Source organism: Alligator mississippiensis, chromosome 10 (assembly GCF_030867095.1).
Source record: "Alligator mississippiensis isolate rAllMis1 chromosome 10, rAllMis1, whole genome shotgun sequence".
NCBI classification, from domain to species: domain Eukaryota; kingdom Metazoa; phylum Chordata; order Crocodylia; family Alligatoridae; genus Alligator; species Alligator mississippiensis.
In genome coordinates, this window is record NC_081833.1 from 60268957 (window position 1) to 60288753 (window position 19797).

Consider the following 19797-nt stretch of genomic DNA (forward strand, 5'->3'; position numbering starts at 1 on the left):
CCACATACACATTCAAAAAATGAAGTCAGTGTCTAGTTACTGTTTTGATAGGTTTCCAGTTGGGATGTGGTGTTAATAAACTGATCTGTTACAGGGATAATGTTAAACTTATACAAGTATTTCCATATGTCAGAACCTATAGCCCTGTAAGCTAATTTTTCTAATACTGTGCCAGCCACCTGCCACAAATCCTTCACATTTTCAGCTTGCAAATTAGGTTTTTTTTAGAATTTTAATGAATGCTAAAAATCCTCTTTAACATTTTAATACATTGCCAATATCGATACAGATCTGAAGTAGTGATTTTGAAGATGGGTTGGGAAGGAAAAAGAGAGCACTTTTTGTAGATTTAACAGTCCCATGGCTTACCTTTGCAACCTCTTGGGCCATCTTTACTAGTGTGAAAAACTCATTGCGTATTCCAGGGAGACTGATCTGTTCAAAGACACATTCTTGAGCTTGAGCAAGCATCATTTTGGCTAGTACACTCAACATAGCTGGGCTCATGTCGTAACTTGGTGTATGAGTGAATGTTTCCTTTAGGTAGTTCAAGATTCCTGAAATATTAACATGTTTTACTAATTACAAGAAGAAAACAGGTGAACAGCTAACTTCACTGCTAAATTAAACAGTGAACAATTATGACTGACACATAAGATAACTGCAGACAAGGTTCCTTGGGTGAATCTGATCTCTTCTATTAGACCAACCCAAATGGTTGGAGAATAGTTATTAAGCAAGCTTTCGGGTTCAAAAACCCTTAGTTTTTGAACGAAGCCTGACAAAGGGTTTTTGAACCCGAAAGCTTGCTTAATAACTATTCTCCAACCATTTGGGTTGGTCTAATAAAAGATATCAGGTTCACCCAAGGAATCTTGTCTGCCTATGTCCTTAGACCAACATGGCTACAACCTACACCCCTGCTACGATAACTGCAAAATTTGAAACTGTACTTTCTAGGGACTGTTCAAGGCAAATTAAGTCATCCCAAATGAGTCTTGGTAAATAGTCAATTAAATTGATCTACTATTTAGTGTCCTGCATTACCAGGATGTGCCACAATTCCCTATGTTATCATTCACCAGAGCTGCAAAAGTTGACTTGCTTACGACTTGTCTGCCTGTTCTGAGGAGTGCTGCTCAACTAGGAGCATCACAGTTCCTTGGAGACCAAGCAGAATGAGGTTTTACTTAAGAGAAGAAATCTGAAGGACTCTGAAAAGGAAGCAAGGGTAAGGACCCATAGGAAAGAACTGACACCAAGTACCGCAAAGGATACCGGGTCATTGTGTGCTTGGATTCTAGAGCTGCTCTGGCCCAAAAGTAAACAGGGATAGATAGTATGTTCAGTAGGGTAAAATTAGATTCTACTTCAAACCCAGTTCAACTAAAAACAATTCTGATCATTTAGAAACCTAAAACAAACATTAACTGTAGTGTAAACAGTTAGTAACACTTTCAGGGATTAAAATGTAACCTTCAACATGCATCTCATCCAACTGGTTTATCAAGTTCCACTCGCATGCTAATTGCCCAGTATTACTGCACAACTATCAAGGCAGAACTGGGTGCCCTAGAAATTCCCCATTTATCACAAGTGTTTTTTATTCTTTGTTACCTGTTCAGCCTGCTATGCTCCTATTATTAGTGCTAGTTCTATGATCGTACATTTCAGAGGTAGAAGCTGCAGTTATACAAAGTGTAATCGGTGCCATACTCTGCTCTTTTAAAGAGCTCTTGAGCTCTGAAATATCTGTCAAGCCCATCTGAGCTAAGCCCCTTTCTCAGATTCCTTTAGAAATTGAATTTGCTCAGAAAGTCCAGAAAACCACCCTCGCTTTCTGATATACGAGTTGGTTCTCCTTTGTCTTATGACTTTTTTACAGCATAGAGAGAGGGCTTTGCTATGGATTGAATCAGTGCTACTACTTGTATCTAGCTGCACAGAATGGCTACTACAGATGCATGTACTGTATTGGAACACTGTATGCTGTGTTACCAAAGTGCTATGGAGCCATGCACAAGTACAATGACTAGTCTGCAAAAAGATATGCTACTTTGGCTGCAGATGACATACTCCAGTTTGTAAACTAACACAGTTCTACAAATACACTTACATGACTAATGCTCTAATTAGTGATTTATTTAAAGGGAAATTTCTCTCTGCTACCTCATATGATAAATGCTGAAACCTCTTTTTAGGCAGATGAGTAGCAAGACAAAAATCTATTTAAAAATGCATGAAGCGTATTCTCAAAATCTGTGTGCAGTTCTTTGAATACAAGAACTGGCAGTATTACAGTAATACACTTTGTATTTGTAGTTGCCAGCTATGATGGCTTTTGAAAAGTCCAGCATTATAATTATCATCTTGCAACACATTTTGATAACATAGATATTAAAGCTGGCAGCCTCTAAACATCTAGAAATATTTTTAGTAATGTGATACCTTTATATTTACATAATAACTTTCATGCAAGGATCTTACAGGCAAGAAATAAAGGGGTCCACTATAAAACCCACTCAAATGAAAATTAAAGCTCTCTCTGAATGTTACCTGAGAAGATGCATTTCTCCTTTATTTCTATTACTGATGTAGCAGAATAAAAATATTATGAATATATAATTATGGCCATTGATTCTGCTCATTTAGAGAGAATGGCATATATCTCATTGATTTTTATATGGCTCATAAACATCCTGTGAGATATTACATTTTTTTTTCTTTTTTTAAAGGTAAATTGAAAATTTAAAATGTCAGGACCATTGCTCAGATGTTCCACCAGCAAAACTACACTGACTCCAGTTGTTGCACTGGTGAAACAGAGTGGACAATTAAAAGGTTAATGTACAGCTATTACCTACATCTTCAAATTACAGCTCACTAATTATTAACCACAGTATTCATTTTGTCTTTATCAACCTGGTTCAGGTTGCAGCTCCAGGTTTTGAAACATTAGTTTAATGTTGCAAGGAATGTTTAATTAAAGATTAGTTCCAGATCTTCATTAGGACCTTCAGGTTTCACTCCTGCTGCTTTTTTTTTGTCTAAGACACTGTGAAACTAAAACTAAGAATGAACAAGAACTATAGTTGTCTGTCAGAGGACAAAACTTGACACCATAAAAATTAAGCCCAAAACTTCCACAGAAATCTTCTCCTTGGTATTGCATTATGCCAGCAAGCTACCGCTGTTTGTTTGGAGGGTTTTTTTTCTTTTTTGTACCTGCAGCTCTCTGAAAAGCATCAACAGCATTTTCAAGTCCAGACTGGGTCTGTCGATTACACCTTGTACCGATCTGCGTGTAGAGGGCTCCAATGTTAAATAAAATGCTGGCTTTTTCTAGCAACAGGTTTTGCTGACAGACTGGGACTCCAGTGAAAGAATCGTACCTTTGGTGGGGGAGAAAAAAATGAAATGAGATTAAATGTGCCAGACGGACCACAAAACACAGAAAGACAATGTTTTCATTCTGCTTTCTGAGAGCTGCAAGCTCTGTATGCTTATCATGCTTCATTTAAAGCTAAAGGCCAGGATATTCACTTGTATGTACTGCAAGTGCATTTTTGAGTGCTATGAGCTAGCTAGCTTGTGGATTTACTGGAACTTTCTTAAAACGTACTTTGGCCCTTTTTGCAATGCTTGACTAGAACTTCAACAGCTTTTCCTTGACTGAAGGGTGGGTACACCTCAGTTCCTCATCACAAGTAAAAGATTTAAATCCAGTGAGTCAAATTCTGCTCCTATATGGTAGGGAAATACACCACCCCAGAAGCACCCCCAACAATTTACAGTAGTCTCCTGGCTCAGCTGCCCTACCTAGTGACTACAGAAGATAAAGCAGCCCTACCTAGTAACTACAGAAGATGAAGCCCACTGCTGCGTGCACTATCAGCCAGGACCCAAAGTCCAAGTAGCACGTGCAGAAGATTTAATTTACCCTCAGTCCCTTGTGCAAGCAGATAGCCAATGTTACCATCTTTATTACTGACCTTACTCTCGGTATAAAATGGGCCTTATTTCCTTCACCTTTACTGCATGTACTAAATGCATATCAATATGAACATTACATGCACTGTACAAAAAATGGTTTCAAATTAGATAGAATTAGTTTAACAATATTCTACTTGCGGGGGTTGAAAAATTGAAAGTACAACTTACCATGTAAATAAGATCCCCATGTATCTGGTAGGTGGAAAAAACCTGTTTTCTATAAAGCCAAGTTGATTGAAATAGCTAATCAACATCTCAATGCCAGCTTCATCTCTGCTGGGAGTACGGCAGGCCTTGAAGAACAAAGGCAGTGTCACAAAATGAATTCTGTTTCGTTTCAGAATAAATGTTTACGGTGAGGGCAGAGTTCTGCTCTAGCTGAAAGCAGCTGGACTTTTGCATAATATGAAAATGTCCAGAATATGGGAATTAGAAATTCAGGACAAAAGCTCAGCCCTGATGTATGGACACAGCTCTGAACAGCTAAGTTGTGCAGTACACAGAAAGCAGCATCTGGCCCAAAAGCACAGGCTAGTAGTATATGATAGACAATTCTATCACACTTTGAAAAAGACTTGGTTTCCTATGTTGGACACTAGGTATTTTCTGAACTACTGAAGAAAATCTAACAAATGGCTAATAATTAGAAATATTTAGTTTTCTGCTGCAGCTCTCTAATTTTGTTACTGCTTTCACACCTCACTTCAAAATTCTTTACTCTCTCTTCCCCTCCCCCATTACAATTTAAATATTTTACAGATAAAGTTTTGAATTTGCAGGTTGGGTCTAATTGGTGGGTTCAGTCACGTTGTAATGACTCTTTCATGCCTTTCTGTAGCCTTTTTTAAAATCAATTAAGATTGTAAAGTTGTTAGGGTGTGAAGGCAGTCATCTGATGTGCCCTATTATTGCCTTCTTATGTGTGGAGGAAAAGTAAATAAGAATAAGCTAACCTTTGACCAGCACAGTTACCTGCCAGGGTGGATAACAGAAACATAATCTGATGCTACTGTTTAATTAAAACCTGCAAGATTAGAACTGTCTAAAGAGATTAACATGCAATACTCAAACCCACTTGTCTCAAATCCATAAGATCTGCAATTTCGTCTTCGTATTCTGAGCTGTCTTCACTGTAATGTTCCAGGATGAAATCCTAAAAATATGGGAATAGCCTTAAACATTTAAACCAAAGCAATAGGTTTCTCTGCAATTATGAATGGTGTCCTGAATATTTAAAAACTATTTCCCCTTCACAACAAGGGGAATGTGTTTTTTAGGAAACAAAAGTCAAGTGTTTTATACTTATGTGATGGTATAAAAAGTTAAGAGAAGCCAGTTTGAAGCTGGTTGTGCTCTGACATGCTCGGATTAGACCGTTCTAAGCAGAATGCTGCAGCATCTCATACTCGGTGTCCCCACATTTCAAAATGGTGGCAGGAGTGCTTTAACTAAAGATCATCAAGTGAGCTTTAATAAAAAGCGCCCCAGCTGCTATTTTGAAATGCAGGGACACGGAATACATGAGATGCGGCAGGCATTTTAATTAGAGCAGCTCTCTGGAGCAGGTAGACGGGCGTCCTTGATCTGGTATCAGATACAAGGGATGCCAGTCTGGGTAAAGGAACAGTAATTACATCTTCTCCACTTGTTTTACAACCTGCTCTTTTGTAAGCGACATCTAAACACTTAAACTACAAACAGCAAAGGAGTCAAGTGATCATAAGATACCCAGCTCGGGTATCTCTACACAGGCCTATGTTCTACAGTGTAGACAGACTCCCTTACACATCCACAGAGTAGCCTCAGTAGTCTTAATGCAGCATGTTAACAGAAGGATGTGTGATCTCTTTATTTCTACTAGATTTCCACTATTGTGACTCCATGGATCCCCAACATGCAAGTTAAACAGTTTACACCAAGGTGCCCAACCTTTTCACCTCACGGGCTCGGTAAGTGGTGCCAGGTCAGTCCTTGGACCAGGTCTGATCTGTGAGCCTGATCAAGTGCACTTTGCAGCCCCACACAGGGCCCAAGTTAGCTGCATGGGGCCTGGGCCTGGGCCCAATCCAGCTGCACAGGATTTGGAGATTTGCCATCAGAGTGCTGGCAGTGTTAATTGCCATTGCTCCCCTACTGCCAAGTTCCCAGACCCATGTGGAGCCCTGCGAGCCAGGCAACATGGCTCTGTGGACAGGATCCGGCCTGTGTACAGAATGTATTTATAGAAGTCTAATTTAGTCTAAGGGTCCTTAACTGAAGTCACTTTTCATATCATTCTCTGAATTTGAACTGTAAAGTTAAAAAATGATCAAAAGAAAAGGGAAGATTTTTTTTTTCTGATTCAAACAATCATTTCCCAACAAGGAGCATTTGGAGCTTACACCACAGCTTTCAGTGAAAACCCAAATTCTCCTTGAGTCCCAATCTATGCTCCTGTCTGAGACAAAACTCCCATTGAAGCCAGTGAGCGTTTTGCTTGGAAGAATGCAGATTAAGTTACTCTGGGAAGCTCTGAAACTGAGTTGCTCTTGGCTTAGTAAAGCTGCTGTTGTTTACTTGCTCCGTGGAGCAGGGCTGCTGATTGCCAGAGGCAGGGAAATGAAACAAAAACAGCCTTCCTTCCAAGGATTTCATCATGTAATTCAAACACAGATACACTAACCACAGCCAACCCCACCAAAATAAATATCTATAAAAGGCGCACTCTCCTGTGCCAAAGGGAAGACCTTTATAATCTTTGCTGAAAATTCTTTTGTGCAATCAAAAACATGAAAGTGTGAGAACACCTTTAAATCCATATTAAAGATGGCATTTTTTTGTCTGAGTGAAATCCTTGCTCTCAGGTATAATGTTATTTTACTAGTTTAGGGAAAGTACCTACATAATGGGGAGAAAACAAGATCCACTCTGCATATCAGGTCCCTGGACCTAGAAAGTCGTGGTGCAAAACATGCTTAAAACTGCCCTACCTGGTTAGATGGGGCTGCCCCCGTCCCAGGAGTGCAGAGTTATCACAGCTGCCTCTGCATCTCATTCTGCTTCCCCTGCCCAGCATAGGCTGGTTATGCCCCTCACAAGAGACAATCTAGGCATATATGAGTACTGATACATTTGGGTTTTCTGTCTGGATGCCAAACCATCCCCCAACTGCCCTAAAAAAAAAAGCACAAAAGTGTGTGCAACCAGATTATTTAACTGATCCTCATCCAGATGGTAAAATCTTCTGGAGAAGGACCTGGTTTGGTTTGAACTATGGAGTGCCCAGTGCCCTTTTGGATACTGTAAAAAAGAATAAGTCATCATCACTAGTAGCCTAGACATAAAATAACAGATAAAATTCTGTTCAGAAAGGTGCACATCTGGAGTCATGCTACTGAAGTCACTGGGACTGTTTCCCTTAAGAAGATTTAATATCAAATGCTGGGTATGTCTTAATGTATTAAGTTCTTAATTGATCACATTAAAATCAGGTTAGTGCAAATAAAACAGAAAAATGTGTTTAGAATGTGTACCTAGCACTACACCTCTTCCAACATAACTGCTCTACAATTTTCCTACATGTTAAATAACTGATTCTAAATATTCTCTCTTTGTAATTTACCTTAAGGGGGATAGTGAAGTCCACTTCTTTGGTCTCTTTCAAACCAAGCGGTATCAAGGGAATGCTGAAAGCTTCTCTGTGGCAAGAGAAAAGACAAAACAGAAAATTAATCCCTCGTTGTCTGTTGCTCATTTGGCAGTGGTACCCCTCTTTCTCTACATAGCCACTGGCTGGGCTTCCTCATAAATATCCATGTAATATGCACCTTTTCCTTTGCACTAGGCAGTATTAAGTATAATTGTTCAGCCTCACACCATGTATTTTCCTTATTTTTTTAAAAAGCAACATAAACAGCCAAAATGCATGCTCCTATTTCAAGAATGAAAGAAGCATATGAAGGAGAAGAAATATATCATGGCGTGTCTCCTGATAAATTAGGACACCACTAATGTGTTTGTGAGTAGGGGGAGCTGTTGACCCCTATCTGGGTAGGCAGCAACTGAAGTTTATCTGCAATGAAAAGGAAGACTCTCTCTCCCCGCCCAAGCTGTACCCAGCCAACATGGTCACTGGAGGAGAGCCAGAGCCCAGTTGTATCAAGACTCTTTTGCAAGTGGAAAGGTCAGCATGGACCTCAACAAAATAAAGTCTGCTCTGGAACCCTGCCATGCTGAGTTATTCTACCCCAAATGACCAAGGAGAAGAGAAAGGGTAGATTCAACTTTCCTTTGTTTTTGTAAGCCACATGAGCCAGAAGCAGCTCTGCCATTGCAGGGAGACATGCCCAGGTAAGGCCTATGCTAATTTTTTTATGCTTAAGCATCCTCATTTGCATGCATCAGCCACTGATGGAAATTAGTCTCTAGTGCAGGTGAATGGAAGGTCTGACCTGATCTAACACAAGTGGAGTCAGAGGATATGTTTTAAGAAATAATGTGCAATACTCTAACTCCTAGAGAAAGTTAGGGTCAGGGAAGAATGCAGCCCACAAAACATTACTGCGGAAGGTGATAAGGCAGGGAATAGCAACACTAGAAAAAACTGATCCTTGAGAAAAAACAACCATCTGGATCTAGGGATAAATCTGGCTAATATGATGCGAGTACTAGGAGTCTGCTTGTAGGACATCTCATATGAAGAGAGACAGCAGCAAGCATTTAGCCCCAAATGTGAAATCTGTTTATATATGTCTTTCTCTAAATAAAAAAAAATCCTATTTCATGGAGAAAAGGCACCAGTTGTATAGTGTGTTGAGTAGATAGATAGTAGTCTGAATGGAAAAGTGCCTCCTTTTTGTGTCTGAGGCACAACTAATCAACAGTTTATTCAATCTTTTCTTTTTCCTGCAAATGTACGACTCGCTTTGTAATCATTGTTTAAACTGACCTAATTTTAACTACAAACACTAAGGGTATGATTCATTTATGGTCTCCCAGTCAGCAAAGCTAGGAGAACCTAAGCTGCCTGTCTCTGGTGATGCGGTCTGTGCAGGAAGCAGCAATGCCATCTACTCATAAGCCTTGTTCCTTAGAGGAAAGCCCTGGAATTGACTGGCATGATTCTAAAATAGGCAGGGACAGCTGGGGAGTAATGAAGAACTTGGGCAGCAAAAATCAGTGCTTATTTAGGCCAGCATGTAGAGAGGCCTCCTCGTGGAGTTGACAGCTTTGCCCCATGATAGCGGGGCACAAATACTTTTATAAACTTTAGTAGATAATGAAAACTGCCTACACCTCACCAGAAATTGGAAGGAACAGCTAGTTGGTGTTGCAGTGCTAATACAATAGTTCATTTGGAAAAACAAACTGATAGAAACCAAGCTGCTAAGAAAAGACCTATTGATTTAATTCATGTCTTTCATAATCCATGTTAATTAAACTAATGAGGCTGTGTACAATTTTCAGCACGCCACTGTTTCTCTAAGACAATTCTTCAAAGAATATAGTTTTGGTTTTTAGTCACTAAAGTGTCAAATCCCTAGATTAAGAATAGAGAAATCCATTGCTTATATGGATTCATTATGGGAAAATTAAAATCTCCTTCGACCACGCGGCCAGTATCAGACCAGGGACATACTAATAGTATTCTTACAATCTTACGAGCATTCACATAAACGTGCTTAGGGACAAGTACACTTGTCAACTTGTTGGCAAGTGCACAATATTCAGCAGTCAACCAGAACCAAGACAGACAAAAAACAAAAGTAGGGGTTGCATTTACAAAGTTCCTGTTGCTTCATCAAAAATTTTCTGGGACAGATTCTACTCTCATTTTTTGCTTTTGGGGAAAAAGGAGTGTTTCATCTGTTTAGGTCTTCCTGACATGCAACCCATGTTTTGTAATAAAGAACCCTAAATTATATTCTTTCTTCAAAGATGGTCTCACCAAGGTATCACTAAACAGTATCTCTGATAAGCAAGAGGTCTCTGTATAATGAAGGACTGTTGCCCAATTGCTCTCTAAGCCATCATGCTTAAAACAGGAGACAGGATAGTCTCTTAACTGGTAAAGCTTACTACTAGGTAGAAGACTGCAACATGACCTCATGACAATGAAAAAAAATCACTGGATTTACAGAGAAGAGTGGTGATTCTCCTAGTGCATTTCCAAAATAGCTTTGACAGCCACAGGAATAATGAGGACTGGCTCTCCAGTTTTCAGGCCTTAAGCATAACCTCTGTTTCTGTACCATCCCAGTCGATTCATTCTAGCAAAAAGAGTGTGACTCTCAGTTATGTCTTTGGCTGGAAGTATGACAGCTTCATGTCCCAAACTTTTTGTTTTAGTCTGTTAAGACCCTAGAGGCTGCCAGGTTGGGGGTAACCCATTTAATGGTAGGCAAGTAGAAGGTTAAACGTTTGCTGCTCTGAAAGGGGAATACTTTATACTGTCTGTTTTCCCAACTTCCTTTTTCCTTTCCCTGATTATATGCTGGCTGCCCAGAGATATGGTCCCCTGTAATGGTCAAAGAGGGAAGAGAAAGAGGTTCTCATTAAAGTGAAAATATACCTGTTCCCACCCTTTTCATCTACATGGCTCCCCCCTTCTTAGCATTTCCTGGGATTTCCCCACTTCCCTATGAGAAAAGTAAGGCCTATAATTAAGGAGAGAGACAGGAGTTACAAATGCCACCTTTATTCAGCCTTAGTTAACCTGTACATAAAATGTGGCCTGCAGTTTGGGACTCTTTATGAACAGTTTCCTTTTTTTTTTTTAAATGCTGTTTAAAAGAGGTAGGAGTGGGAAAAATAACAGTGCACTACTTTTAAGCAATGCTGCCTCTGTGAAGACCAGGATCAGCAACCCTTCCCTGAAACAGTAAAATGATTTTAAATGATCCACCAAAGGACTCATTGGGCTCCTACAGACATGGAAATCCAGCACATCAGAGCAGACTCAATTAATCTGCTCTGATTAATCGAGTCTGGAGGAGCATGGACTGACAAGCTCCAGCAACCTTCCACATCACAGGTATAAGCGTCCCTACACTGAAAAAATGGTGTTGTGGTGCTCTGACATAAAACACATTTGCTGATCTTTAGTTCAAAGCATCCCACCACCATTTTTTCAGCACAGGGACACTGATACATGTGATGCACGAGTGCTTTTAATTAGTGCGGCTTCCTAATCAAAGTGCCTGGCACCGTATCCCAAGGCACATGTAAAAATGCCCTTTAAATTTCTGGGATCTGTCACAAACCTTCTCTCCCACCTCTCTCAATACTGCTGTACTTCCCTTTTTCCAGCTACATCTGTGGTATAATCTGACTTGTCAAATTATATAAAGGATTTTCACATTATGAACAAAACATTTTCTAAGCAGAACATGGAGTTTTGTTAAAAATTGCCATGGAGAATTAGAGCAATTTTTCGTGGAATTTCACTTTGGGAAAAGTGACCAGTTTCATTTTGGTTTAGGTTAATAATCACTCTGCCTCATGGTAGCTATAATTCTGGGTTCCTCTTGTTAGCATTCTCCTCTGTGACACTGCTTCCGTGACTAACTCACTGCAGTGATTCATGGGACTCCCACAACAAACCAAGATAGCAGTCCATCTACAAGGAGACCTCACAATGTCATGTAGGCATATCTGGCTGGCAGTAAGGCCCACAAGGAAGAACGAGCAGGGTTACCACACATCCAGATTGTCCTGGATATGTCCTCTTTCTGAGTCCTCCCATCTCTGTCCAGGCAGGTTTTTAAAATATCAACAGATGTCCGGGATTTTGCTCTGCCTCTGCTCAGCATCGAGGTTTTTCCCGGCCCTTTCCAGCATGCCCCAGCAAGGAGCTGCTTGGGGTTGGGAGAGCAGGGGAGGGTGATTGGGGGTAAGGGTATCACGTGCATCTGCTCCTGCATCCCAGCAGTCCAGGCAGCTATGTCTGTGGGGGGCAGAAGTTGGAGGGCCAGGGCTTGAGGGCTGCTGGGTGGTGTCAGGGATGGGTGTGCATGAGGGGCAGGTGCCTGCCAGCGCTGGGGGAATCTCTCTGGGTGCTGGGGCTGCGGCAGGGCAGGAAGGTGGGAGAAGTGCCTGCCCCTTCAGAGAGGCCAGGGGATAGGGGGCATATCACTGCCTTCCCCACAATCATATTACAGCCTCCCCCAACAGGTCTCCTCCTTTTTTGAAACTGGAAATATGGTAACTCTAAGAATGAGGGCATGACAGCTGGGCAACTATAATTCCTATGAGTTACCTTGAGACCTCAGGAGGATGTAAAAATTAACATTGACCCCAAACTAAATGTTTAATTTCAGAAATGTTTCTTTTAGACTAAACATGTCAAATTTTTTGATGATTCACAATCTATATATTTTTTTGCATTCCATGAAAGTTTTTGATATTTCAGCTTTTCATCCTGCTTTGAGTGACAAATCACAAAATTTGAGGAAATTCCATTTTGGTAGTTATCTCTGTTGGTTATTGATCCCTTAAAATACTGCTTTCAGGCTCAAAACAGTACTGATGCTCTCATCTCCAGCTGAAAGGGAGACTGTTATATGTACTGCATTTCCATAGAGAAAATGTCACATTGTTAGGTTTGTGCAACATGCTATTCATTGCATAACACATTCAATAGGTTAGCCATTCTGGCACTGGCAATCCTGCCAGGTGCTGATCACCTCCCTAGAGGACCAAGTACTCTCACTTCTTATAAAGGCCAGTTTCAAGGCAGAACTCAGGATCTTGAAGGATAAGGGCTAAGAATTAATTATTTTGAATACCTTTCCCAAGATAAACGCAAATACACAGACTAACCCTTAGTCAACAGTGCTCAGAAAACATGTCTCTTTCTGTCTGCCCTTTATTCACTGTTCTTTCATGTAATTATTGTCCAGCATTCACATTCATCCAGCACCAGTTTTATTCCCAGAGAGTAAATAGAGGATGGTTGATACAGGAATAATGTCGATTTTTCACTTACTCAGCATTCTGATACACTTCGACTGAGATATTAAGTCCTTCTAATTCCTCCTTTAATATCTGCAGGTCTGAGTTTACAAAACTCAGTTCAAGAAGTACCTGCTCCCGAACTTTGTTGTTGGTGGTTACTCTGCAAAGAGAAAGAATTCATTTCTGTGACTTCCTTGAGAACAGGCTCTGTATTGTACATCACTTCTGTTGAGCCCCCTAACTGACATTCCCAGCATTTCTAAGATTTTTTTTTCTTAAGAGATGATGTGAGAACTCATATTTCAGAATTTGTTTGGTTTGTTGCCAAGACAGAACCTGGAATAGTTTTTAGATAGAAACATGCAGACACATGGCAGGTTTGCTACATACTTGATGTTTATAGACTGATTTTTAAGATTTAAATTTATTATGACAAAGCACAAAAGTGGACCAGGAAAATTTACATCTTCAACATGTTCTTAAAATAGAAAACTAGGGCTGATGATGAGGGCTTCTCCTACAATTAACTGTAAAGGAAAAGATACTCGTCTTGGTTTTATCAAAAGCAAAGCTCTCCCTTTCTTTCACGGGACACCTCATTAATCATCCGTTGTGATTTCTGATAGTACAGTTTTTTTAACAAACACTTTCCCCCCACATCAGAAAAGTTATATGATTTCCCCTTAGTTTTATTTTCCTAATAAGCTTAAGATATTTTTTTCATTCCATTTGTAATTCATATATATATATATATATATATATATATATATATATATATATACACACACACACACACACACAACATCCTTTTCTACCATTAGCACAGCAGATGTATCGTTTAAAAATAACCCCACAAGCACTTCTGCATGTGTTCTTATCTGATTATTTGTGGGTGTAACTGTATTTTCACCTTCTTTTAGCATGAATCATACACATTCAACACAATACTGGCTTATATCTAGAAACCTCATGAAGATATTTATCATAAGTGCTGCTTAAAGATAAACAATTTACTGGCAACACAAAAGTACTTTATGAAGTATGAAAAATGTTTATTTGCATTTGAATTGATACTCTTTAACTTAGCTGCACAGAACCAAATAGTCAATTGAATAATTAACAAGCACAGTTGTATAAATGGCATTGCAACTTAGGATATGCTTGCTACAGTTCTCCATGAAAGCATGAATGTTTCATTATAAGCTGTGTGGCAGAAGGCCACCTCTGTTTCTCCCCAAAAACTCTGCTCTGTGACAATTTGGTTAGGATGGGCCCTGCAGAGGGTACACACCCTATCCTATTTCTTTAGGCAACCTGAGCTGGATACATTCCTGAGGGAGTGGGGAAACCTGCTCCCTCTGCCTATGTGACTAGCATTACATACCTGGGTGAAGGGCTTGGGCTCCCTGGTGGGCTAAAGACTGCCAGTCTGCCCAGCAACCAGCGATGCATTTCAAATTGGTTGGCTGACAGCCAATGGGTGCTGGCCTCCATTGGACCAGGTAAATGAGGTCATAAGGGCTATATAAGTTAAGTACTGCCCATGGGGAAGGGGCAGCAGCCATGAGGATGAGTCAGAGAGAGAGAAGAGCTGGACCATCTGAAACTTGGTCTCTCTCTCAAAACTCATGATCAAGGAACTGCCTGCCTCCAGAGGGAATCTCCACCTGCCTCTGGATGATACTTGTGAGTAAACTACCTGAGATCTAACTAGATATATAGCTTGCAATAACTCAGATACGTGATCAAAGGCTACTCCAGCCACCTTGTTTGCTCTATGTGATTTCTCTGATACTACTCAACTCTGTACCCTATTCCAACCCTACTCCTTATAACCAGTAAAGTTCTCCTTTGTACCTAGTGTGGGAGACTTATTGGGAGCGGGTCTAGATTATGCCTTGGGGTCCTTTTGGTTCGGCTGACAAAGGGAGACCACTATTTGTGCTTCCAACTGAGGGAAGCACCCCAAGTTCTTGAAGTGAGTCAAGTACCTTCGAGGGCTACTAGACTTGTGTTTCCCAGGGGGCACAGTGCCAGAATCAAGCCCATCCCTGGATGGTGGCAGCTCTACCCCCAGGCTAGCGGCTGTGCTCTAGGAAGGGGGTTGGCCAGACGTGAGGTGCCTCCAGGGAGGCACTTGGAGCTTGGAAGGTGGTCAGGCGCAGTGAGGTGGGTGGCTCAGTGCAGCAGCACCCGCTACTGGCCCACCACACATGGTGGTATCAGTGGGATCTGACAACCTGCTGTACTGAAGGCATAATTTGGGGAAGGGAATAGAGTTGCTGAAAACCCTTGAGCAAACAATTTCTAATTTGGCATTGGGTCTACTGACAGTGTAGATAGCTAGGATGGCTGATGAGTATGACCACATGACAGTGGCTGACTTGAGAGAGCTGATGAAAGAGAGGCCTTCCAGTGAGGAAGGAGCAGAAGAGGGAAGACCTGATTAAGATCCTGTGTGATAATGACCAGGCTGCAAGATCACCTCCACGTGTCCTTCCAAAACCCACGGGGGGCACTGGGGGGCCACGCTCTGAGTGGGACTTGCGGAAATTCCAGCTGCAGCTAGAAGCTGAGGAGCGAGAGCGCGGGTTCAAGCACGAGCTAGAGTTGAAAAGGATGGAGCTGGAGGCCCAGCGCCAGTGGGAGGAGACACAGTGCCAGCATGGGAAGGAACAGTGCAAGCATGAAGCTAGAGCAGGGGCGGGCAATTATTTTGGGGGGAGGACCGCTTACTGAGTTTTGGCAAACCATCAAGGGCCACAAGACAGGCAGCCAGGGGCAGATAAATATTAATTTTCTACATTTCTTAGGGGCCTGGTGGGCCAGATAGAATGGCCTGGCGGGCCACATCCGGCCCATGGGCCACATTTTGCCCACCCCTGAGCTAGAGAGCCCCTGCGCCAGCACAAGCACTAACTGGCAGTGCTCTGGTTGCAGACAAATGCTGAAACCGCAGGCGCCCAGCTGCACTCCCCACACTGAACACCCCAGTCTTCTCTTGCTGCAAAGATGGGGATGATCACAAAGTGTTCCTAAGCAACTTTGAAAGCCAAGCACGCCGATGGACGTTGCCAAAAGAAGAGTTCATGAAACACATGGCTGCTCTGGTCGAGGGCAACATGTCCATTGTCCTGAATAGCCTGCCCTCGGAATCAGCAGATAACTACAACACCTTTAGAGAGGCAGTGCATGTAAGGTTTAAGTTAGGTCCAGATTACTTCCAAGAAAAATTTCCCAGCTGGGAAAGACCATGAACAAATTTGGGGCCCTGCTATGGGACTCATACCAGAAATGGAAGAAGAGAGCTGAAGCTTCCACCATGGAGGAGGTGGACATGCTTATGGTGCTGGACCAATTCTATTACAAATGCCCGAGGGAGATTAAAACTCTTGTCAAGGATAGGGGCCATAAAACAATCTGGGAAGCTATAAAAATTGCGGACTAGCTGTTGCTAAATAGACAGGGGCTGAACCAAAAGCTTTCCTACTTTGGGAAGGAACAGAAGGGGTTCCGCAAAGGGGGGAAGGGAGGGCCACCTCCTGCTGAGCGCAAGGCGGGCCAAGATTTGGACAAACCACCCAAGTCGGAAAAAAGGGGGTGCTATAACTGCAGGGAGCTGGGCCACATCAGGCCCAGCTGCCCAAAGCTAAGCAACAAAACCAAGCCAGTCAGACATGCAACAGCTGTAAACAGTGAGCAGGGAGACCCGAGCCACTCTGAGGCATGTACCTGTTGCTACAGGATTACTAAGCCAGAGGAGGTGATGGCTGCCCACCGGACTAATATAATGGTAAATGGGAGAACCCTTGTCAGGGAACTGGACACAGGGGCCAGTGTGTCCTTAATCAATATCAACCTTGTTTCACCTGTGGATATAGTCCCGGGGAGGACCCTTACCACTCAAGGGGTGGGGGGCTCAGCCATTCGACGTACCAGTAACCCGTCTCCCCAGTGAGTGGAGAGGCTGCAGGATGTGCATAGAACTAGGAGTGCTGGAAGGGGCTCCTGTTCCCATCCTGGTGGGATGTGATGTTTTGGAGCTAAAATACCTGGAAAGGGAGGAGGACCACCTCCTAGAGCCTTACCGTGTTAGTGTGGTGACTTGTCAACAAAGCAGAAAGGCTGAGATGGGAGGAGTAGAAACTTCCCAGGGCCCGGTCACCCACTTGGCTACTGGGGCAGAGGGGGAGAAGGGAGAGACTCAGACTCCCTCTGACTGCGACCAGCCACCAGCCATTGAGGAAACTAGTGACCTCAAGGTTGGGTTAACTGACAGCCCCAGGGAGGAGTCTGGTCAGTCAGTGGCAGAGGGAACTGAGACTCTTGGGGAGAAGTTAGAGGACATCCCCAAGGGTGAAGGTGCACTCTTTACAGGAGCGCCAGAACTCCCTGCTGATTGCTTAGCCGGGCAAGAGGAGTTCAAGCAGGAGGTTCTAGAGGACCCCAGCTTGGAGGAACTCCAGCAGATGACTCAGGAGCAAGAGACAGAGTTCACCCCAGATAAGAGGGAACAGGTGGTCTGGGATAAGGGACTCCTCTATCGGTTGTGGGTACCGAAGAACCATGCCGAGATGTGGGAACCCCATCGCCAGCTCGTAGTACCTTGTAAGTTCAGACAACCATTGCTTTCCATGGCTTACGATTTACCTTGTGCTGGTCACATGGGCAGGGAATGGACACGTCAGCAGCTGCAGGTGAACTTTTATTGGCCAGAGTGTCTCCCCTCCTTTAGTTTCACCCCGCCTCCAAGCCAGGAGCTGGGAGATGCAGGGAAAGGGCAGTTTGCCCAAAGCAGGGCATTTTTCCCTGCACCAAAGCACATGGGTGGGGGCATGCACAGTGGCAAAAAGTTTTGTGCTGCTACTGTTTTACCCTTCATGTTTTGCACTTATACCTTCTCTGCAAAGTCACAGTGGTTATGTCTGTACTGGAGTCAACCTAAAGGTCATCATCAACCCCATACACAAGATCTATTTACACTCTGAACCCCCGTTTGCTGAGCTTCCAAGAACAAGATCAACTAACCCTATCACTGCTTGCTTCCTAGCCCTCCCCTTTCTGAACTCTGAAACTCTTCTATACCCTGTAGGCCTCCGGCACAGAAAGCCTGCCAGCAGAAAGCCTTCATTACCCCATTTCTGACTTTAGCTTCTCTGGGCACGTCCCCATATGCAGAGGTGTGTGCTTGCAGTTGCAGTAATTTGTGCTGCTACTTTTTGCTGCTGCGCACACCTCTGCACATGCACTTTAGTGCAGGGCAAAATGCCTCGCTTTGGGCAAACTGCCCTTTCCCCACTTCTCTTGGCTCCTGGTGTGCTAGAGCCAGGCCAGAACTAAAGGAGGGGAAATACTCTGGCCAGTAGCCAGAGCATCTCTCTGAAGGACTGAGCCTCTGGATCCAGCCTCTGTGCCTGACTTCTTCTCTCTACTGTCTTTAAGCAGAGCCAAGCCAGGAAAGAGAGGCACATAGTTTACAAACCAGTTTCTGAAAGAATTCCACTTTGTAAATAAGAAGTACGATGTGAATAATGTTGAGGTAGGCATACCTCATATAGAGGTATGATACAGATATGGAGGGTTGGCTCCCATGGCTCAGACTGGATGAGGGCAACCTCAAGGTCAATCCTAAATACAGATAGAGATCTGTGAACAGTCCTTCACCTGTAACAGACTTAAAGACCCCTCCATAGTCACCTCCTCCAGCTTTACACACCACCATTGCTTAGAAAAATTTTGATTACTATCCTGGGACTAATTTTTTATCCAATATTTTTATTATGAAGACAAAAGAAAAATGTAAAACACCTTGCTGATCTCCAGATAATTTTTTTTGTATATCATTCCTCTTATCTAGATAGTGTTTTATAATGAAAATCATAATAAAGCATTTGGATTATACTGGCAAGACCTACACCTCACAAATCCAATTCAACTACTGTATAAGTAGCTTATCATATAGCATTCTCCTCTCAGCACAGACACTGAAGCATGAGAATTATAAAATGTATGCGGCTGAAAGACATAAGGCCATCTCTCAAGCAGCATTACCTCCTGTTCCATGTACGACCCACGTAGGATCATATGAAAGCACACAGGTTGCAGGTACCAGAAACAGGCAATGCCCGCTCGATTCTGAGGGAAGTATGATGCCAGAATCCTAAGGAGAGCCCTGAGCACTATACAATAGTCATAAGATCTGCAGGACTGGAATCGTGTTTCAGTCTTAGCCAAAGCCTCCCAGACTACAGAAGTAATGGGAAGTTTGGTCTTTTTCATTGAAGGATGTGATCTGATTACTTTTGTTTCAGCCAGCGGTAAGAGAACCAGCATTTCAAGTTTCTTGAGAGAGGCTCTTTGTGAACAAAGGACAGGCTTGCTGCTTCTGAAGAATGAAGAAATGTAAACACAACTGAAATGTATGTGTTCTTCTCTTTGTGAGGAGCACTTTGGATTTGTACAGCTCTATTTAATACCCCACAATAGCCAGTTTATTATAAGAACCTTGTTTACCCGAGGCATCTGTAAGCAATATACGTTTTAGTAGTCTGACTGAATAAGTTTTGATGTCATTTGATATTGAAGATGTGGTTTGCCCTTAATAAAGTGTTGCCCTTGGATACCAGACCTGGCTTCTATTCAGCATTCCTTACTTAGATGCTAGAGTCACTAGTGTGTTTTCAAAAGTGGGTGTTGATATAAGGAGCTCAACTTTGAGGCTGACTTTCAGAGAAGATGAGCATGACCAGAAATAATGAAGTTCAGTTGGTGCTCATCTCTTCTGAAAATCAGTCCCAACATGAGCCACCTAGACATTAATACAAATAAAATTAAATCAATTCAACAAAAAGTGTGTCCGCTTTTTTTAAA

The 19797-nt window shown here is 42.4% G+C and overlaps 1 protein-coding gene across 2 annotated transcripts in view; it reads right to left on the reverse strand.

Moving 5' to 3' along the window:
- Positions 1-19797, reverse strand: part of RHPN2 (rhophilin Rho GTPase binding protein 2) — a 42585-nt gene that overhangs the window by 10486 nt on the left and 12302 nt on the right. For both annotated transcript variants that reach the window (XM_014595568.3, XM_006274299.4), the window contains exons 3-8: positions 12959-13087; positions 7595-7670; positions 5069-5146; positions 4162-4286; positions 3226-3392; positions 370-557 (exon numbers count right to left, since the gene is read on the reverse strand). In XM_014595568.3, coding sequence (XP_014451054.1) covers positions 370-557; positions 3226-3392; positions 4162-4286; positions 5069-5146; positions 7595-7670; positions 12959-13087 — 763 coding nt within the window. The remainder of the gene's footprint in view (positions 1-369; positions 558-3225; positions 3393-4161; positions 4287-5068; positions 5147-7594; positions 7671-12958; positions 13088-19797) is intronic.